Source organism: Euleptes europaea, chromosome 18, assembly GCF_029931775.1.
Source record: "Euleptes europaea isolate rEulEur1 chromosome 18, rEulEur1.hap1, whole genome shotgun sequence".
Taxonomy (NCBI): Eukaryota; Metazoa; Chordata; class Lepidosauria; order Squamata; family Sphaerodactylidae; genus Euleptes; species Euleptes europaea.
Window position 1 is genome coordinate 40,858,144 of NC_079329.1, and position 23,020 is coordinate 40,881,163.

At 47.5% G+C, this 23,020-nt stretch overlaps 1 protein-coding gene across 1 annotated transcript in view; it reads right to left on the bottom strand.

Moving 5' to 3' along the window:
- MARCHF10 (membrane associated ring-CH-type finger 10) overlaps positions 1-23,020 on the bottom strand; it is a 111,342-nt gene that overhangs the window by 8,260 nt on the left and 80,062 nt on the right. The window contains exons 6-9 of the mRNA XM_056864733.1: positions 20,869-22,252; positions 19,149-19,315; positions 17,177-17,286; positions 2,907-3,020 (exon numbers count right to left, since the gene is read on the bottom strand). Coding sequence (XP_056720711.1) covers positions 2,907-3,020; positions 17,177-17,286; positions 19,149-19,315; positions 20,869-22,252 — 1,775 coding nt within the window. The remainder of the gene's footprint in view (positions 1-2,906; positions 3,021-17,176; positions 17,287-19,148; positions 19,316-20,868; positions 22,253-23,020) is intronic.

Here is a 23,020-nt window from a genome sequence, read left to right on the forward strand (position 1 = left end):
CAGACTTTGTTTACGGGGTGGTTTGCCAGTGCCTTCCCCAATCATCTTCCCTTTACCCCCAGCAAGCCGGGTACTCATTTTACCGACCTCGGAAGGATGGAAGGCTGAGTCAATCTTGAGCAGGCTACTTGAAACCAACTTCCATAGATGGCACCATTATTAGATGATGGTAGCAGATGTGAATGTGATGTGTGATGGGACAGAATCTCATAAGTAATTAGGAAAGCCATATTTTATTATCTGATTGGACACAATTCAGATGTCTAATATCTAGGTGGGGCAGGGATGGCTGGGAGAGAAGTTATTACCATAACTAAAAGTATATAGTCTTTCTGAGCTACAGAGATTGTTAACATAAAGAACAACTAAGCACAAAGCAGAGGGATTACTGTGAGCTGGATATAAACCTACTTTGGTTTTCCTCTGTTCTAGGTGGTCTTGACAGCTAAAGAGAAAGGAGACATAGACTGGTATAAATATATGTATAAATATATAGCATTAGACTGGCAAGCGGGGGGGGGGGGGGGTTGTTACAACTGACTTATGGCGACCTCCTAGGGTTTTCAAGGCAAGAGACGTTCGCAGGTGGTTTGCCATCGCCTGCCTCTGCATCATGAAACTGGTGTTCCTTGGAGGTCTCCCATCCAAATACTAGCCAGGGTCGACCATGCTTAGCTTCTGACGAGTTCAGGCTAGCCTGGCCTATCCATACATTTTAATATCTTAGAGAAAACTGTTGAGATGCTGGGAGTGAAACTTATCAAAGGAGAGCAAAAAATGCTCTAGAAGTCCCAGGTAAGTTGAATCTTGTGGCACCTTTTTAAGATGAGCAAGTTTATTGTGGTGCAAGTTTTGATGAGTTGCTTTGCCAGCTGCACAGGCTGGGCTCTAGCTGGCTCCTGAAAGCTGCTGCTCCGATGCATATGTAAATCTTTAAGGTACCATGAGACACTTTATGGTTTTAGCTGCAATGGATTCACATGGCTACACCTCTGGCAAATCAGTGGAGAAATCGAGCCACTGCTGAATTTGAGGTTCAGTAAAAGTTGGGGTTACTCATAACTATCCTCTGCTTAATTTGATGGGTCGTATTACCCAGTTTGCTTCCTTTGCACAATTTATTTATTTAGAAAGTTTCTCTGCCATCTCTCCAGAAACCTTCTCAAGGCAGCTCACAAAGTAAAACATGATAACATCATAAAAACAATTCACAGTGGGTAGCAGTGTTTGTCTGTCTGCAGTAGTAGAAAAGAGCAAGAGTCCAGTAGCACCTTAAAGACTAACAAAAATATTTTCTGGCAGGGTATGACCCTGCCAGAAAATATTTTTGTTCGTCTTTAAGGTGCTACTGGACTCTTGCTCTTTTCTACTATCATAAAAACAGCATACCATCATTAATATTAACACACTAGAAAACAGCCAGAGCATTAAATGAAACAAAACATAAAATATTTAGCAGTCTAAAATCATTCTTGTAAAGCAGTTCTCAGATTAGAAGCAGACCGTGAAAACAATTTGAAAAGATTAAAGTTAAGAGCCTGGGTAGAAAGATTTTTTCTTTGGCCTGGCGCCAGAAAGAGTCATCCAGGTGCCAAGTAAGGCTGGAGGGGGAGGGGCAGCCCACAGGCAAAGTGCCACCACCGGAAAGGCTCTGTCTCTGGCTGCCACCCACCTCACCTCAGCTGGGGAGAAGCATTTATGAAAGGGAACTTCCCTGTTGTTTTTCAGGAAGAAGCTGCACACAAGAACTCAGAGATGTTTCATGAAACATCCATATGGCTGACTAATTCTGCTGAAATGTTTCCCATGTGTTTAGCTATTTGAGTCTCTTGGAAACCACCCCTCAAGGGTTTCTCGTCTTCTCTTTTCACCATCAGACTGTGTCATTCCATGTCTACAGCTGCCTCAGCCTCCCTCCATCCTATTTGGCAAACCCAGGAACTGAGGGCCTAACTGCACACTACCAAGTCTTCCGATCCCTGTGTGGCCACTCCAGTGCTTATGCATTTCCCCCTGAAGTGGCCCCAGTTAGTAGCTATGTGTAGCCATCAGCATTTCCCCAGGGCCATTTCCAGTTGGGGCTTATGCCCATTCTCCATACACACCAAAGTCCCAATCTGAGTTGGGGCGCTGCATGCCTGGGAGTCATGGAACTCCAAAACCATCCTTGTAAACTGTGACTCACCATTTAAGGTTGAAGCTTGTTATGCACAAAACAATTTCCAACAAGGATATTGCTACCTTATAAGAAGTCTGCCTGTACACTCTGTGTACCTTGTAACATTTGAGAAGTACACATGTCTCTTGCTACATGTGCATTTTTCACAAGCTACAGAGGTTTGCACAAGTTCAGACAGGGAAAGTATCTTCCTAGAGGCAACCCTCTAACAAACCAACCAAGTTTGAGCTCCCACTCAAACCTCCCTAAGATGTCTCCAACCATCAAGCCTTAGCCAGCTACGGGAAACTTGCATCCAGGTTTCTGGGCACAACTGTGGCAACAACCAGTGTCCTGTGGTGACTGTTGATTAGCCAAGAGGCAGAATATGAGCTCTCCATGACAAAGATTGTAAATTTTCATCACAACTAAAACCTTGCATTACCTAATTTCAGATTCTTATCAAGCCAGGAAGGACAATTTATCACATCATAAAGCTGCAGCAGCATGGGCACAAAAGTGTTTGTTGTAATACATTTGTGTAAAGTCCAAAGACAATGAGCATGCCCAATCGAGCTGTGCCCCTCTCACCAGCATGCACTACTGGGAGATATGTGTCCATATCCAAATTTTACATGTTTATGACAGCAAGCACTGGTGGCTTTGTATAAAAATTACCATAGAAAACCATGAACATGTATGAGGCAGCAATGGGCGAATGATCTGAAAGTATTTCTCTGCCTCTTACCCGATCTCTGGAGGCTTGGTTGTAGTTTAACCTCATGAGTTCCGCAAACCTTTGCTCATACAGATGAAGCAGCAGCACAAGGTAGAGACCCGAGTTCATCAGCTCACTCTGGGCCTGCATGTAAAAAAACAAAGCCGGTGAGCCTTTCCCAGGCCAAGGATGTGGGGACACAAAGTGATTTCCCCCCAGCCAGGCACTGGAAAAATGTCTAAGAGAAAAATCATGTTGGGTGACTGGTGGAAGAGAGACAAGCCAGAGCTTCTCTCCTTATTCATCTGGTTCTTTCACTCCTAATACTGCCCCCACCCCGCCCCCACCCCTACCTAATGGACTAGGGCAGGTCCAGGTTCAACACACTAATCTGTTGCTGTCCTAGCCAGTTTGGCCCGCACACACCCTTGCATGTGGACCAGATTAAAGTAGACATGGGGCACGTGTGAGCAGACGTGATATTTTGTTGGTTAAAGAAATGCAGCTGTATGCGCAGAGTGTGTTACAAATTTGAAATAATCAACAGCACAGAAGGGATACTTAACCATTTCCCTGGGTTCTTCTGATCAAAATTGCCCTCCCTCACTTCTTTCCATCACCCCACCCAGCAAGGCACCCAGAAAGATATTTCCCATTGAAAACAACATAACTATCGCACTGATTAATCAGTATTTTTTTTTTGTCGTCAAGTCACAGCTGACTTATGGTAACCCCATAGGATTCAAGACAAGTGATGTTCAGAGATGATTTGCCATTGTGTGAGGGTCTCTGTCTTTGTGTCTCTGCTTTCCATCACCTGCGGTATTATCAGTGAACTCGTAAAAGCAGTTCACACCTTCTGGTCTCAGGCGCCAGGCCTGATGGCCCATGTATCTTCCCCCCCGCTGTTTTCCTGCCAGTACTCCCTCAGGCCGGTGCGGCCTTGGAAGTGTGATAGCCGCACCAGACTTCCTGGGATCCGTCTGATGTTTTGTATTATGCCAAGCTTGTAACTTCCCATAACAATAAGTGTGAACCCCAGTGCCCCAGTGCCCTGGAGTCAATATATTCTGTAAACCCGTATAGCCCCTCACTTGCAACTTTCTACCTGTGCCTGTCTCATCTCCTGAAGGCTTCAATAAATCTATTGTTTCTGTATCAACGTCTGAGCAACTGATTTGGAGAAGCAAACTCAGAGAGGGGGATCTCTCACATTAAGTTGCAAGTCCTTGCCTCTCGGACTGCAGCTGTACCGCTTTGGACAGAATGTCAGCCGACGAGGACACCACCCCTATCCCCGATGCCCCCAAGGATCCGGACGAGCCGGAGAAGCCGGACCCGAAGGAGGAGGGAGCCAAGCCAAAGAAACCGAAGGGTCGCGCCCCCGACCAAGATCGGGACGAACGTCCCCGGGGGCTTACTTATTGGCTGGACTCTCCCAAGGGCTGGTCGCTCTCGCGGACTGCGGCGAAGGATCGCCGGTTGGCCTTCCCCAGCACGGGACTCGAAGGGGACCCGGCCCGCAAAGAGGCCCTCATGGAGGAAGAACGAAAGCAGTGGCAGGAAGACCGCCGGGCTATGCAGGAGCAGATGGAGACCATGCAACGCGTAATGGGTGAGATGGCCACGGCCCTAGATGCGCTGAAGTTGCAACCTCCAGCCGGTGCTCCCCCAGACGGGGCGCCGGTAGTTCCGCCCGCAACCCCTGCCCCCCCGGCCCGTCGGGACCTGAAAGTCACGTATGACGGGTCGGGAGACCAGTTGACCTTTTTTATGGTCCAAGTAGACATTTTTATGCGGGAACAAGGCCGAACCTTCGTTTCTGAGGAGTCCCGGGTGCAGTACGTGGCTTCCTTACTGCAAGGGGAGGCGGCTGCCTGGATGGTGTTGCAGTATGAACTCCGCTCGCCGGTGCTGCGAACCCTGGACGAGTTCATGGTAGCACTCCGAAACCGTTTTGAGGACCCGACTCTGGGTGAGCGGGCTAAAGCCTCCCTGATGCAACTGCGCCAAGGGACTAAGTCGGTGGCGCAGTATGCAAGTGAGTTCCAGTCACTGGCTAGCCGAATTCTGGACTGGAGTGAAGCTACCTTGGTACAATGTTTCAGGGAGGGTCTCAACCCAGACCTCCAACATTGGGCCTTCATGCAAGGGAACCCCCCGGATGTGGAAGGTTGGGTTCGCCATGCTGCTGACATCGAGAATCGCAAGCAACTCCTGAACTTGTCCAAGCAACGGCTTGGGCGAGACCCCAGGCCCCGAGGTGACCGTGGCCGGGAACTCCGGCAAGGGGGTGGCGGGGGTCTCTCGGCCGCGGAACGCCGCAAGCGGTTCGAGGCCGGCGTCTGCCTGATCTGCGGGGGAAAGGGTCACTTTGCATCGCAATGCCCCTCTCGCTCAGGCCGTCCGACCCCCCCCCGCCAAACCCAGGCCGAGCCGACGAAACCGGCCGCCGACAGCCAGCCTCGCCGCAGAAGTGGACCACTGAGCCGGCGCTCCGGCGCACCCTCCGCTCTCCACGCGCGCCCCCAGGATGGGGCATCCGACTCTACGGCCCCATCGGGGTCCCGGATTACAAATACCGTCTTTGATTCGGACGGCTCCCCGGAAGCCACCACCCCGTCCCCCTCTTCCAGCGAGGAGGAAGAGTGGGAACAGCCGGCAAAAAACGCCGTCGGTCTGCTGTAGAGGGGGCTCCGCAGCAGACCGTCCCTATCGTTGTGCAAGGAGCTCCACCGAGGGTAAGCGCCCAAGAGGACAATGTATTTGTGCGTGTTCATCTGTCCCTACCCAAAGGGGGTCCCCCGTTAGAGGTCCCCGCGTTGGTCGACTCGGGGTGTGCCCGCACCATGATAAATGAGGAAACTGCCAAGAAGTTGGGTGTCCGGCGCAAGCGGCTTCCGGGACCCCTCCGTTTTTCCCAAATGGACGGGAGTGACTTTAAACGGGGCCCTGTGACCCACAGAACTGCAGCCGTGATTATGTCCGTGGGGGAACATTGGGAACGGTTGTATTTCACCATCGCCCCTATTGTAACCCCTGTGGTGTTAGGGATGAACTGGTTAAGGGGACACAATCCCTCCATTGATTGGGTTAAACGGGTGCTTTCTTTCCCCGAAAACCCCTGTGGGTTGCATGACAAGGAACGGGTACTCAGAACTCCAGCCGCCGCACTGGTAGGGTCCCCCGCCCCAGTCTCTCCTCAATTACCCTCTGAATACTCGCAGTTTACTGATGTTTTCGATGTTAGAGAGTGCGACGAACTGCCTCCCCACAGAGAAACGGACTGTGCCATCGAGATTGTAGGGGAAGGCAAACTGTCTAAGGGAAAGGTTTACCCCATGAGCCCCAGTGAAAAGACTGTATTGCGAGACTATCTGGATGTCAATCTGGCGAGGGGTTTCATACGCCCCTCCAAGGCTCCTTATTCAGCCCCAGCTTTCTTTGTAAAGAAAAAGACGGGAGATTTAAGACTGTGTATTGACTTTCGCAGACTGAACGCAGTCACCCAGTCTAATGCTTACCCCCTCCCTCTTATTCCTGACCTTCTAGCACAATTAAAGGAGGGCCGAATCTTCACCAAACTGGACTTGGTTGAAGCCTACCACCGCATTCGCATCAAAGAAGGAGACGAACCCAAAACGGCCTTTTCCAGTTGTTTTGGGATGTTTGAGTACCTGGTCATGCCGTTCGGACTTTCGGGGGCTCCGAGTGTCTTTATGCAATTAATTAATGAAGTTTTGCATGATTTACTGTTTCGGGGGGTGGTGGTATTTCTCGATGACATTCTTATTTACTCTGAGACCATGGAAGAACATGTGCGCCTAGTGCGAGAAGTGCTCCAGCGGCTGCGGGAGCACAAACTGTATGCTAAGGTGTCCAAGTGTGAATTCCACCAACCTTCTATTACATTTCTGGGGTATGTGATTTCCCACCAAGGGTTGGAAATGGACCCCGCCAAGGTCCAGGCGGTGCGGGACTGGGAAACCCCCACTACCCGCCGCCAACTTCAACAGTTTTTGGGGTTTGCCAACTTTTACCGGAATTTCATTCCCAACTTTGCCCAAGTTGCGCTTCCCCTCACTGCCCTGTTGCGTACCAAGGACAGGGGGGCTAGCGCCGCACTCCCCTCAGCCCGTCTGCAATGGTCTCCCCAGTGCCAGCAAGCTTTTGAACGTTTAAAGCTACTTTTTTCATCCGAACCCGTTTTGGCTCACCCGGATTGCACCAAGCCCTTCGTGGTGCAGGTGGATGCCTCGGATGTAGCCATGGGCGGGGCCCTATTGCAGAGGGATGAGGGGGGACGGTTGAGGCCATGCGCCTACTTCTCCAAGAAGTTTTCCCAGTCCGAAATCAACTGGGCCATTTGGGAGAAGGAGGCAGCAGCGGTCAAACATGCCCTTACCATATGGAGACACTTCTTGGAGGGGGCCGAGCTGCCGTTCGAAGTGTGCACAGATCACAAGAATCTTGAGGCTCTCAAGGGAGCCAGAAAACTCAATGCCAAACAAATTCGGTGGGCCCAATTTTTTGCAAAATTCCGGTTCACCCTCAAACATGTCCCTGGCAAAGAAAATGCCCTAGCTGATGCTTTGTCACGACTTCCCCAGTATCGCAACGATTTCGATCGCCCCGTCGACTCCCTGTTCACTCCCGAACAGCGAGGGGAAGTCCCTGGCTTGGCCGTCACCACCCGATCCCAAGCCCGCCAACCGGAGACCCCCCCTACGCTCAAAGGTATCCCGGAAGCATTCCAACAGCGACTCCGGGACGCCTCCTTACAGGAGGAGGAGCACCATCTCCTCCCCCCTGGCCTGGAACGAACCAACACTTGGTGGGTGCAAGGGGGGAAACTATATGTCCCATCTTCCCTTCGCAAAGAAGTATTGGGACTTGTACATGGGGCCAGGCTAGCGGGTCATTTTGGTTTCGTAAAAACGCTTCACCTGGTTCGAAGGCAATTCTGGTGGCCCGGTATGAGATCTGATGTGGAGTTGTATGTGCGCAGCTGCCCCACCTGCGCCACAGCCAAGAAACGGATGGGAAAACCCCCGGGGCTTCTCAAACCGCTTGAGAACCCCTCCCGTCCCTGGGAAGTCATCGCCATGGATTTTATCACCGACCTACCTCCAAGTCGGGGGAAAACGGTTCTCTGGGTTATCACAGACCTCTTTTCCAAACAGGTTCATTTCGTTCCATGTGCAGGTCTTCCTTCAGCCCAGGGCTTAGCTAAACTGTTCATCACGCACGTCCTCAGGCTACACTCGATCCCGAGGAAGGTCCTCTCCGACCGGGGGGTCCAGTTTGTTGCCAAATTCTGGCGGGCTTTCCTAAAGTTAATGGGAGTGGAGGAACAGGGCCTTTCTTCCGCCTATCACCCCCAAACGGATGGTCAAACAGAACGAGTAAATGCGGTAGTAGAATGTTATTTGCGTTGCTATGTAAATTTCCACCAGGACGACTGGGTCGACCTGCTGCCATTTGCCGAATATGCGTACAACAATGCGCCTCATTCCTCTACCGGCTTTAGTCCCTTCCAAGTTATATACGGGACGGATTTTGGCCCTTTCGGTTCTGCCCCCGTCTCGCCAGAGCTCCAGTCTACCCCTGATCTTCAGGAGTGGATTCAGGTGGTTAAATCCACCTGGCCATGGTTGCTCAAAAATCTGGAAAGGGCAAAAAGCAAGTACAAGGAACAAGCGGACAAACACCGGTCTCCGGGATGGGAACTCAAGGTGGGGGAGCAGGTCTATCTGTCCACCAAAAACCTCCGCTCTCTTCGCCCCTGCAAAAAACTGAGCGACCGTTATGTAGGGCCTTTCCCCATTACCAGAGTAATCAACGAGGTTACCGTGGAACTGAGTCTCCCTAAGACACTCAAGGGGGTTCATCCAGTCTTCCATATAAGCCTCCTCAAACCTTATGTAGCAGCTCCCCAGTTCCACCCCCCTCCCGCTCATGAGATTCCTACCGTAGTAGGAGGGGATACCCATTTGGAAATATCCAAGGTTTTAGATTCCAAATGGAAGAAAGGGAAACTGTTTTACTTTGTTCGCTGGAAAAACCTTGGCTCCGCTCATGACGAATGGGTGGCCGCACCCCACATGGCAGCTCCTCGCTTGGTCCGAGAATTCCACCTCGCTTATCCCGATAAGCCTCGTCCTCTCGGAGGGGGGCCTTAAGGGGGGCAGAATGTGAGGGTCTCTGTCTTTGTGTCTCTGCTTTCCATCACCTGCGGTATTATCAGTGAACTCGTAAAAGCAGTTCACACCTTCTGGTCTCAGGCGCCAGGCCTGATGGCCCATGTATCTTCCCCCCCGCTGTTTTCCTGCCAGTACTCCCTCAGGCCGGTGCGGCCTTGGAAGTGTGATAGCCGCACCAGACTTCCTGGGATCCGTCTGATGTTTTGTATTATGCCAAGCTTGTAACTTCCCATAACAATAAGTGTGAACCCCAGTGCCCCAGTGCCCTGGAGTCAATATATTCTGTAAACCCGTATAGCCCCTCACTTGCAACTTTCTACCTGTGCCTGTCTCATCTCCTGAAGGCTTCAATAAATCTATTGTTTCTGTATCAACGTCTGAGCAACTGATTTGGAGAAGCAAACTCAGAGAGGGGGATCTCTCACACATTGTCTGCCTCTGCGTCACGCCACTGGTATTCCTTGGATTATGACGAATCGGCAAACCATCTCGTTAAGTCATTACAGGCTAGAGGATACCCCTCAGAAATTATACAGAGAGCTAAGGTTAATTCTACAACAAAACATCCCTAAAACTTCAGAGATGTTGTGTTAAGCATTATACCGGACCACATTATAACACAACGGACTGTTTTACTCTGTGCCACCACAGTTGCAAGAATGGTATATGCAGCTAAATGGAAAATGTCTGAAATACCGGACAGAACTGATTGGATTCATACAATGTCTGAAATAGCAGAAATGGCAAAATTGACTGAGTTAATAAATCAAAAAGATAATGATGAATTTGTTAAGGAGTGGGAGGCGTGGATTGTTTATTGCAAAAATGAACTTAATGTACAAAATGTTAAAGGTTACAACTTAGACTAGGTTAATTTTCTTGTTTCTATTTTTCTTTCTTTTTTAATAATTGTAGAAGGTTTTACAAAAAAATTTTTTATAAAGAATTAGAAAATAATTGCTAAGAGGATTACGAAGATTAGTTAGAGATAGAAGAAGGAAGAGGGGAAGTCAAAGCAGGGGAGGATAATTGTTATATATATATGTTAGTCTTAATTGAGAATTAGAAAAGATTGAAAGGTAATGTTAATTGATTGTATCGAATGTATGAAAAAACAATTAAATTTTTTTACAAAAAAAGAAATTATACAGAGAGCAATACACAAATCTAATTAACAAGATTGAAAAACTAAAGGCTCCCTTACTACGTCCTTACAATTCACAAATCTTTCTTATTATATTCAGCGTATTATATGCAAACATTGGCATTTGATTAAAAATATTCCATGATGCAAGTCCCCTCCTATCTTTGGACTTTGTAAGACAACTTCCTTTAGAGACATCCTCACACATTCAGATGCATCCATTCCGAATCGTTTTTCTTTACCTGAAAGTCACTTTAAGAGTGGCGGCTGTACAGTATGCCCTTTATCTCTTCCAGTGAAAGAGTTTCAGAATATGAATACTGTTTTTAAGTTTTCTTTATGTCATTTTAGTAATTGCTCCACAAAACAAGTTGTTTACACAATCAAATGCCCCTGTAACTTATTTTATGTTGGCACCAGTTGTAGATCTGTGTGAATCAGGATCATAGAACATAGGTCACGCATTAGATCTCGTTCCATGGAGGTACCACTGGTCAAACATTACATTGAGAAAAAATCATACTGAATCAGATATACAGTTCTTTGTCATTTGGCAGTATCAGAAACATATGTACAGTCACATTAATACAGTAAGGATTTTATTACAAAAAGAAGCTAGGTTTATTTATCTATTAAACACCTCAACACCTAATGGTTTGAATGTAGATTGTGATCTGTCATGTTTTCTGTGTTTTCATTTTGTATCTTCTGATTTGTGGTTTAACTAAGTACTTCCCTTTAATCAAAACACCTGATATTCATTAAGTATGGATATTTCTCTCTATCTCTATACCAAATTACTACAAGCCTAATTTCTATAATGTGGGGGAAGAATGCTAATGTGCTTATCCCCGATGAATAGGTAAGACCTCTGTGTGGTTTTTGTGTGGTTTTTGTATTATGTATTATAGCCATAGGAGTCCCATGGTGCAGACTGGTAAACTGCAGTACTGCAGTCCAAGCTCTGCTCACGACCTGAGTTCAATCTCGAAGGAAGTTGTTTTCAGGTAGCCAGCTCAAGGTTGACTCAGCCTTCCATCCTTCCGAGGTCAGTAAAATGAGTACCCAGCTTGCTGGGGGTAAGAGGAAGATGACTGGGGAAGACACTGGCAAACCAACCTGTAAACAAAGTCTGCCTGGTAAATGTCAGGATGTGACGTCACCCCATGGGTCAGGAATGACCCGGTGCTTGCACAGGGGACCTTTACCTTTTTATTATAGCCATATGTAGTTTGGCTGAAAATTATGGAAGGATTTTTTATGTAATCTCTTTCACTTGGAAGACTGCCAAGGTGTTAATTTGGGATAACGAGCACTATACATTTGGATTGAAGACCTTCATAAGACTATTAAACCTTCCATTTCAGCATGTTATATTTCATTAATTTGTTGAACAACATGTTACTGTCAGAGTAACAAGTTGCCCATAATAATCTGACAGAGACAGCTGACAGGTAGCTGTCAGATCAGAGGCATCTAGGGTGATGCAAGAGGCAGCAATAGCCTTGCAGGTTCTAGGGTGAACTGCAACTAACCGGTTTAAAGCAGTAAGGATGATGTAATACTGTGGCCAGGTCTACAGGTGGCCTTATTGGTTTCAGGTGGTGTTTTGTATATAAGCCTATGTAACTGTAACTCTGTGTTGGGAAGTTTGGTGGAGAGAAGTGGACGCGACGGTTTGTCTTTTATCTGTGCACTGTAAATTAAACAACACTGTTTTCTATAAAGCAAGGTGGTGTGTCCTGGATAACTGCTAATCCGCCTGCTTCAACGTCAGGGTTATGGGCCCAGCATGCTTCCGCTGCGCAGGTTATGTATAGTGGTAGCACAATTAAGTTTCCAGGACGTCCAGAGGCTTTTGGAACAGTGAGTGATTGAGCGGAGAGATGGCTCAATCTGCAATCCCAGTGGAGAAGCTCAACGCTGACAACTACAGCATTTGGTCGGTGAGAATTGAGCATTACCTTAAACGAGAAGGTTTATGAGATGTTGTGCTGCAAACCCCCGCTGATGATGATAATGAAGGGCAAGAGAAAGATAAGAAGGCGCTTGTCAATATAATTTTGACTGTGGGGGATAGCCAGCTTGTATATGTTGCCAGCAAAACGTTCGCCAAGGATGCGTGGGCGTCTTTGCAAGCCATTTATCGCAGAGACTCGGCGGGAACAATACTTGCCCTAATGAGGAGGCTGTACAGGACTAATAAATCACCTCACATGCCTGCCTCGAAGCATTTGAGAACTCTGGCAGAATTGTTTCGGCAGCTAGAGTTGAGAGGAAAGAATGTCTCAGATGAGGATAAAGTATATATCATGCTGGGTTCCTTGGATGCAAGCTTTGATGTATTGGTGGGCTCTCTGGAATGCATGGCTGTGGAGCAGCTTACATGTGATTATGTTACCGGCAAATTCCTGGAAGACGAGGAGCGTTGGCAGGAGGGACGGAGTCAGAGGACAACAGCCCAGCTGAGAATGAGTCACCCCATGACGAATAGAGCAGCGTCTCATCCATCTTCGGAGACCTCAGTCCAGGAGTTTAACAACCCGGATTTTCACCCCTGGCAGCGAGGTAATTTACAGTCAATGCCAAGGACCTCAGCCCAGTGGCAGATTCAGCCTGTAAGTGGGAGTGAAGTCTACTCTGCGCAGAAGTCGTTGAAGCAAGGTCGTGGAACGGAACGGAGGAGTGACGTCTTCAATCAAGAGGGGGAGGACTGTGTGCTCTTTGTTAGGAAATGTTATTCCTGTGGCAGCACTCAGCACCTCAGAAGGGATTGCCCCCAATTAAAGAAGAAGACGGCTAAGAAACAATTCCAGACTGCCACACACACAGCTGTAGTGCTGGCAGAGACTAATAAGGGTGAGGATTTATGGCTGGTTGATAGCAGGGCTAGCAAGAATTTCGTTAAAGATAACTCCTTACTGTCAAACACAAAGCAGTCTGCTAAAACGCATGTCAGCTTGGCAGATGGGAAACATTTAGCGGTCCAGTGTGAGGGCAGCCTAAACTTTCCAGAATTAAGCCATACGTTCCATAATGTGCTCTGCGTACCTCTCCTGGAGAATAATTTGCTAAGCGTATCTGCCTTAACCAGGGCTGGTTTTTCCGTGCAGTTTAAAGGAAACTCATGCCAGATAAGCAGAGAGGGAGACACGTTGTTGCAAGGGCACTTAAAGCAGGATGTTTATGTTGTGCGCAGAGGGGCTGGGGAAGCCACAAGCACAGTGGGAACTTTAAACAAAAATCCTCAGCCAGAGTGTGTGCATTTGTTACACCGGTGTTTAGGCCACGCCTCATTTTCAACAATACAGAAAACCCTGAGCTTGCTAGGGGAAAATGAGGTGCGGCTAAACAAATGTAATAATTTTCTTGATTGTACTGTATGTAAATCAGTAAGGAGCAGAAGGAATCCTGTGGCCAAAGTCAGCCAGAGGGTGACAGACAGACCCTTAAAAATTGTCCATGTGGCCCCTTCCAAGAGAGTGTGTCGGGGAACAGATGGGCTCTGGTTCTGGTTGATGACCACACAAGGTTTGGCTGGGTTTATCTGCTCAAGCACAAGAGTGAAGCTTGTAAAACAATTAAGTACTGGGTGAACAGAGTGGAAAGGCAGCTAGGTTTGCCAGTTGCCAATCTCCAGTCAGATTGTGGCGGAGAGTTCTTGTCACATGAGTTAGCCCAGTGGTTAGAGAGCAAAGGGATTCAGCACAGACTTGCTAACCCTTGTGTCCCCCAGGAAAATGGAGTTGCAGAAAGACGGATAGGATATTTAAAATCCATGATGCAATCTCTGTTGGAGGACGCTAATCTAAAGCCTAGGTTCTGGGGGGAGGCAATTAAAGTTTCTAATTACCTCATTAATAGATTGTGGACTTCAAGCATTGATAACATCCCCTATACAGTTTTTTATAAAAGGAATCCATCCTTGAAGCATTTGAGAGTGTTTGGTGCCAAGGCTTGGAGGGGAGGCAAAAAGTTCAATCCACTTTTGTTCCTCAGAATGATGCAAACTCCTACCGTTTTGCTGATACTTACAATAGGATAACAATTAGCCATTCTGCTAATTTTGGAGAGTCATTCAACTGGGCAAGGTTGCATGGCTCAGATAAGGTGCCTGACATGATATCTCTTCCAATTAATGAGCAGCTGGAAGCCAGAGATAACAGTAGTTCTCCAGCAAGGGCTCCAAGAAGGGAGAGTGTAAGGTCTGAAACTTCAGAAGGTTCTCCAAGAAGGGAGAGTGTAAGGTCTGACACTTCAGAAGGAGAGAATTTTGAAGAAACTGAGGTCAGGAGGTCTGAACGCAGCACCAAAGGTGTGCCGCCTACAAGGTTTGGTTTTTATGACTGTGATTGTATTTGCAATATGGATGCTGAGAGCTATGAACCTGGGAGCTATGAAAGTATATTAGCTGACAATGAAAGAGATAAACTATTGTGGCTCAGAGCAAGGAAAGCTGAACTGGAAGCATTGCAATAGCACAAGGTATTCTCACACTAATCTACCAGGTGGCAGTTTGTAAATTGGCTGCACCTGGATGTGAGACCGTGAAATCAGCTCTGATGATGTGCAAGCAGCCTAGTTAAACACACCTTTAAAAGAACAAATCTTTATGCAGCAAATTCCTGGCTTTGAGTTGAAGCAGGAAAGCATGGTCCTGAGGCTAAACAAGGGTTTGTATGGTTTACATCAGTCAGCAAGAGAGTGGAATCATTGCCTGACTGAAGCCATAAAACAATTAGGATTCAAACAGAGCGTGTCCCACCTCCTCTTGCCGATGGCGAGCGGGGGTTTAAAGGGGCCGCAGCGTTCCTGCACGCTGCGGCTTCAGAGAGGGCCGTGCTGCGCTGCGTTTCTCTGGCAGCTGCAACGGAGCCCAGGCTGGGCCAGGAGCCTTCTTATTCCTCCTCCCAGAGGCTCCGGGGGCTGCTTGGGCGCAAGTCCCGCCAGCCGCCACCGCAGAATGCCCCCCCCCCACCGCACGGGCCGCTCCCGCTCCCCGGAGCCGCTTCGTAGGCTGCTCGGCTGGGCTGTGCGCTGGACAGAACCGGGGCGGCGGCGGCGGCTCCTCTTGGCCGAGTGGGGGAGGCGCCGCAGGTGGCGGCCCGGCCTTCGGGGGCCTTTTGCAGTGGGCAGGCGGGCCCGGCCTCCCTTGCAAGGAGCTGTGTCCCTGCAGCCCCCGGATTGCTACGGGTCGATGAGGCCGGGGCTCCGTCCGGGGCAGGAGTCGGGGGGGGCAGGCTGCGCACCCCAGGGGTCCCTGAGGGTAACCGCTCCCGGCTCGTCCGCTGTTCCCCGCCCCCATTCTGAAGCGCCTCCCAGTCCGACCTCGGGCGTGAGGAGCCAATCCGGAGTCGCTGCCGACCGCCCGTAGCTCGGGGCCAGGCAAAGCCGCGCCTCCACCCCTCGCCTCCAGCCCGGGAAGGGAAGGGAAAGGAAGGCTGCTTCCCGGGGGCTGAGCGGAGGCGGCCGGGCGCGTGCCGGCAGAGAGGGCTACACGTGCCAGAGGCGGCACGCGTGCCATAGGTTCGCCATCACGGTTCTAGGGTGAACTGCAACTAACTGGTTTAAAGCAGTAAGGATGATGTAATACTGTGGCCAGGTCTATAGGTGGCCTTATTGGTTTCAGGTGGTGTTTTGTATATAAGCCTATGTAACTGTAACTCTGTGTTGGGAAGTTTGGTGGAGAGAAGTGTACGCGACGGTTTGTCTTTTATCTGTGCAATGTAAATTAAACAACACTGTTTTCTATAAAGCAAGGAGTTCTGGTGGTGTGCCCTGGATAACTGCTAATCCGCCTGCTTCCACGTCAGTTACTTGGGCTGAAGAAGTTTTTTCTCACAAAATGGGTCAACAGTACCAGACTACTGTTCCCTGTTCGTTTTTCAGCAACATATTTGCATTTCAGCTGTTTGTATACTGTTTGTATAACCCTTCTGTCTTATTTACTATACCGTGTTTATAATGACATGAAATATTGATAACAGAAATTATTGATAATAGAAATATTTATAATAGAAATCCACATTATATATAAACCTCTTTTTGGTCTAACTGTATTCGTGGCCATCTATTGTGTCTTTCTGCTTTTGGTCACAGTGACCCATGCAACAGTCACCTTCAGGCTAGAGTACTGTAACTCGCTCTACATAGGGCTGCCCTTGAGACTCATCTGGAAACTCCAGCTGGTACAGAATGCAGCAGCGAGACTCCTCACAGGGACCTCGCTGCGAGTGCACAAACAGCCAGTTCTTCAACAACTGCACTTGCTTCAGCTGGAGTACTGGATCAGATTCAAGGTGTTCGTTTTGACCTTTAAAGCCTTATACAGTCTGGGACCTTCATACCTGCGGGACCACCTCTCCTGGTATGCCCCTCAGAGAGCTATACGATCAGCAAATGCTGATCCAAGAAAAAAGCAAACAACAGTCAAATACACAGGAATACATGAAGCTGCTTATACTGAGTCAGACCACTGATCTATCAAGGTCAACAACGTGTGCTCTGATTATTATCTTCCCCTTCTCTTCCTTGCCTTTTTGTTGTTGTTGTACTGAATACACAGCCTGATTAAGAGGTCCAGAAAACTCAAAGTCTTTTGGGTTCTTCATGGAAAAGTATCACACAGCTGTTGTTTATGGAATGCAACTGGACCAAACACACAGTGATCCAACAATTCTCCCTTCTCCCATTCAGTCTCATGCACAGGATTATTACTTTTTGCTCAATACTCCATAACAATGTGCAACTTCTGGACAATGAGCACAGTTTATTTCCCAGCTTGGCATTATTTTGGGAACCTAATTTTCACATGGTTTTACTAAATGGTTTACTTAAATGGTTTTACTATAAATAAGTTCATCTCTTCCAGGTAGCTGGCCAGGTATTACTTAAGGAGACAGCGAACACCACTTATTCTGTCCTATAGAAGAACCTTATTTCAAATTTCTTACCTGAGACTGCTGATGATTCCTGTAGTAGTCATTCACATTAAAATCATCCAGATCTGCTGTCAGACTCTGCTTACAAAGTTCACATGTTTTCACTGCCCCAAGCTCAGCCCCTGAAAAATAATATACATTCTCTGCTTTACCTTACATGCAACACAAATTTGGCACTCCATTATATGCTACTCTGAATTATCCTCTGTACTGAAGAAGAGGGCACTTTCAGGGACTTTGAGGCATATGATCTCTGGCAAAAAGTTCAGCTTTCATTTTTAATAATGGGATATAAGCCTCTAAAACACATACATTGTGCCTCAAGAAACCTGAAAGTGTTGGAAATCTCCAGAAAAAGGGAGCTTTGGTCCTGGGTTCCTTGACCCTACCCCAAAGCTCACAGAAACAGAACAAAATGTGTAGCATAAATTAATATTGCTCCCTCCGTCAAGCATAATTCTGAAAGGAAGAGGAGCCAGAGTGGGCAATGGTGGAAGCTGTGCCCAGGCTAGGTGACCAAGAAGCGTCTCAGTGAAGCCTTTTCCCTTATACAAGGGTGTCATTGCAGAATTTCTCATTTCCAGGTTGTTTCTCTCGCTTCCCCAGTGAAAGACAGATGTTATTAAAAGGATTCCTAAACGCAGCATTGTGTACAAGAAACCAGTCTGGCTCAGTTCTCTGAGCAAAAAGGCACCATCACACTGATCTGGTTTTGACTCTTACTGGTGTAGGATTAGGAGAAGCAAACACTGACAGGTTTCTAAACCTTGTTGAAGGCATCAGACGTTACACACAAATGAGACTGAATTCCAAAGGGGTTGCTGTATTTGTCTGTGGAGACTGTCACGAACCTCATCTCCCTGACACTCGGCTCACTGCCTTTTGCCTACTGCTGCTAGCTCGGCCTCTTCTCTAAGTCACGAAGGAGACAGGATTTGTGGAAAACCTTTATCCAGATGGGCTCCTTCCATCCAAACTGGAACAGAATTTTGTAGCAGCCACCACCAGCACTGAAGTCCCAGTAAGTGGAATTGTCCCAGTATACTGGAAGAGGTCTCTGGTCCACCTCAGCTGCACCTGTGCCTGTGGGAGGGGATGTCAAGTGCACCTGCCTCAACAACTCACATTCCTCCTCCCGTCCTTCTGGGTTTTCCTCTCAACTAGAGATGGAGTGGCCTGTCGGGACCTGTGTTCTTACATAGACTGAGCAATTTGAGGGTGCAGGTAGGCTGGAGTTGATTATCTAAAGGGATCCCTCTTCCCCAACGATCAAGCCCTTTGGTTTTCTCAAAGAGTTTTATTCCATTAAACATCTAACTAAGCAGGATAGTTAGGGAGCAACTTACAGATAAGGGAAATATAGCACGGTTGCCTGGAGAAAGTAAACATAAAATTGTGCTAGGTAGAGTCAACTTACCCTCTGCTAACCCCCCCCCCTACTCGTTTGAGGGATGGGTCAATCCCTGCCCGCCTCTGAGGCTCATTCCTGAGGTTCCAAAACTCAACTAGACTGACATAGACTAGACCAGGCTTGGATGGACAAAGACGAGACCAAAGGTACATGGCTGTGTGGCCCTATATCTTGGATTGTGGACTGGGAGTGTCCCCTTGCTTGGAACAACGACAACATGGGGAAGGGGCTTTCTCTCCCCACCATGAACCAATTCGTAAATAATATTCCCAGTTATAGATCAGGCTTTTTGGCCTACACCCCCATTTTGGTGTTAGGGCAACTTGACCCTTGACCTGTGGCCAAAATCATGCCCTCTTAAGGAAGCTAAAGCTGATGGAAGCTGCTCTGTGCTACTGAAAAGACCCATGCATTCAATGGAAGGCCCCCATCTAATAGCACCTCATGATACAAACTGTCTCCTAATGATGGTTTAAGGTTCCACAAGGTTCTATATTTTGTGTCATGATGGAATTTATGGAATTAATTATATTCATTCATTCATTAATTCATTGCCTACTTGTGCAGACATACCTGATTTAATCTTGGCTTTTAACCAGGTCTTTAGGCATTCTTGATGGACAAATCGAAGAGTCCCACCACACCCGCATGGTTCTAGCAGTGGATTGGTTATGGATCCACCAGCAATCTGACATATCCGACACTGGTCTCCTTCCTCTTCTGAGTCCTCTGCCAGGAGACTGCAGAGAATGCAGAGTTCCATAATTCAATACATGTCAATAGTCTGGAGGCATGCTATTCAAAAAGGAAGAAATGTAGGTAGTGGTACCCCCTCCCCCAATACTAAATTCTGTCTCAGATGTCATTCACATTACAGAATGTGGGTCAGCCCTTGAAAAGTTAACAGAAACTACAACTGGTCCTGCTCAACGGTTGACAGAGACAATCTGCTTTGATCATATTTGTCAACTCTGATCCAGCTTCCTTAGCTCCCAACTAGTTTCCAGGCCCCACTGAAAAGCTGGTTTTGACCTCAAAACAGAACCTTCAAGGACCATCTCCTCTATCATGAATGTACTGAAACTGGTTACAGAGGTCGTGCTCTGTATTCCACCATCATCAGAAGTCCAGAAGGTGGTCACAGGAGACAGAACCTTCTCAGTGGCACCACTGGGACTACGTAACTATTAATCTACATTCTGCCATTCCTCCAACAAACTCAGAGAGGTGCACATGATTCCCCTCTTCCATTTGACCTTCACAACAGCCCTGTGAGACAGGTGAGGCCAAGAGAGTGAGACTAGCCCAACATGACCCAGAGACCTTCACAACTGAGTGGGAGTCTGCGCCCTGGTCTCCTCAGTCCTAGTCCAACTGCTACATCACTCTTCAGCCCCAGAAGGCAAGAACAGACCCTCCTTCACTGATGCACTTTTGGTTTGAGTGATCGTGGTTATTTTGCCGTTGGCTGAAATTACTATGGAATTCCACTGTTGGTAACTGAGGAAGCTGGATTTGTATTGTGCCCATCTAGTTTATTCTTCTTTTATTCTGTCCATTACTCTGATGGGTCTGAATTGTCTTTTTCTCTTTTATTGTATGGTGTGTGTGTGTGACTTTTCATTATCAACTACTTTGGCAGTATTGCTGAAAAAGGAGGCTATAAATAAATCTCATTCCTCCCTACTGACGGGCTGGCCTGGCCACAGCCAACAATTCCTCCCCCCTCCCTTCCACTGTGGAAGAAAGCAGATTCCAAGCTCAGTGGTCAAATTCTGCAGTGAAACCCATCCCCTCTTCTTCCCAGTTGTGCAAGTGGCTATGACAGCAATTGAACTGGAGGTTATAATCTTTTAATCTAAGCTAAGACAACCAGTGATTGGTACTGGAGCAAAATTTCAATGTCAGGTGTTGAATATGTGAAGTAATTATGAAGAAAATGCCTCTGAGGATGTGCAAAATACCCTTTGAGTAGATGCAACCAGGTATCACACAAATCATGTGTTGAAATCTGCAGTTCTCTTTTTAGAAACTGAGAACTAGTTATGTTCCTCTTAGTGATAACTAATTTGTTAGGTGCCTAGAAGGTGTTCGATATTCTTGGATATATCCGCAGGAGTGGCATTTGTGATCTGAGAGAGGTGCCAGCTGAGAGATTTTGTTATGCAAAATATTTAATCACCCCATGTCACAGGTTCCAGAGTTAAATTTAGTCTGAGCGGAATTCACTAATCAGCCCCAGCCAGTGGTTTACTTTAGGCCAGGCAATGTACACCTGTGTACAACTACTCACCTCTCTTGCAATTTTTTTAGCTTTTCTGGGTCTGTCTCAGGTTTATTAATTTCCTTGGCATTTGGGGAAGTACACACAGTCGCACTGCTCACAAAGCTGCTTGGATTTCGCAGATCAGATACTGTCAGGAAAATTGGTACTTGATCTGGAAGTGGGCCAGCCATACGAAGGTGAGCGGTGAAGTTTGCCCGGAAAAGAGACGGCTGGGAAGAATCGGTGGATGAGGAGGAATTGTGGGAAGTCAGAAGGTTATCTTCATCATGGGAAGCAGAGCTTGGAGATGTGCTGCTGAGCACATTGCTTAGACTGTCCTCAAGCAGGCTGCCATCCTCAAAGGTGCTGATGGTGGGTGAGGAAGATTGACAGCTTTCAGTAGCTGAAAAGGAATCCCTCATTCTTATTGGAGACAATTGTCTGCGAGCTACAAGCCTTGGACTTCCCATCAGCTCCGTGACTTGCACTGAGGTTGCAGCAACATCCACATTGCCTGAAGCTTCAGCTCTGTTTGCAGGCCGTGCTAACGACCCTGGGATATTAAATGTAGAACACACAGAGGGCCGCTGAACCATTGGTCTAACTGAACTAATGAGCCCAGCGTAGCATCTATGATTGTTCTCAAAGGCTTGCCTTTCCCTGCCACAAATGCTGCTCCCTGACCAGTCTTCTGTAGCATTTAAATCACCAACAGGTTCATTGGCAGAGGAGTTTCCGGGCTTGCTTTCACTGCATGGGCTTCTGGTGCTAAGCACCGACTTTTCACCTTCATTTTTATTATTGTCTTCCAAACGGTTTTCCTTAAAAGTGTAAGACTTCCTGTTCCCCCTCGTCTGTCTTTGTCCTACTGAAGACTGTTCAGCAGCAGGGTCTGCCACTACATTGTGTTGCCATACCAATTGGTGAGAAAGTTCAACTCTCCGCCCATCATCCCCAACTCCCATTTCACATGTATGGTTCTCCGCTTGGGTTAAAGGCATCTCACAAACTCTGTTGGTTTGATCACAAGAAGAATTATTGAGATCAAAGGAAAGGAGGTCTTCTGTTAAGGGGCTGGCTTCTTTGGTCCCTTCGTTGCCTGTGGCAGAACCCTCAACGTCAGAGCACAGCTCTGCACGTGAATCATCTTCTTTAGGTCTCACAGGGACATTTTTAATGGGTGGAAGGTTGGAGCTGTTTGACTCACTTGATACTGAAGGGCCATGACTAATCAGAGCAGTAGACTCTGGTGGATGGGCTGCTGTAGAAGCATTTCCTTTTTTGAGATCCCTCTCTAGAATTTTGCCATCAATGCTTAGTTTAGATGTCTGGAATAAACTCCTTTTTTCTTGAGATTTCTTCTTGTTCTTGGGAGCAGGGACACTTCTTTGTCCTGAGCCATCTTGTGGGCCTGCATTGAAAATAAGATCTACTTTCAACATTTTTACCCTTTTATCTACTTTCTAAACACTTATTCAGTATTATTCAATATCAGTGATTTCCATACAGTTATTTAAGGACCAGCAAGATATTTTTGAGACACCACTGGGAACACACAGGGGATGAGCAGGACTGAGTCACGGTCCTAAGCTCCACAGTCCTCCACAGGACCAGGGTTCTGCCCCAGCAACAGCAAATGTTATATTAGCAGGAGAGGAGGTGTAACTTAAATAATTAAATGGAGAACCAGGCGTGTCCCTTCCCCCCACCCGGCACCTCCAGCTTCACTGCTGCAGTCACAATTGGGCCTACAATTCTGATTAATTCAGAAGTCACTGCGCCCCAACTGCAGTACATAAATTCCAAACAGGGAACCTGTACTTTAAACGACAGTGTTCGTGCCATGTGGCTGCATCACTGGGCTCATTTTGGGTCATCATAATGCACACAAGTGGGGAGTTTGGTGATAAACTGTAGTGAAAGGGCACTGGACACAAAAGGAGTATTGAACAGAAATAGCCTGAATCATAGAATCATACAATCATAGAGCTGGAAGGGACCACCAGGGTCATCTAGTCCAACCCCCTGCACAATGCAGGAGTTCACAACAACCTCCCCCACATACCCCCAACAACCCTTACTCCATGCCCAGAAGATGGCCAAGATGCCCTCCCTCTCATGAACTGCCTCAGGTCACAGAATCAGCATTGCTGACATATGGCCATCTAACCTCTTTTTA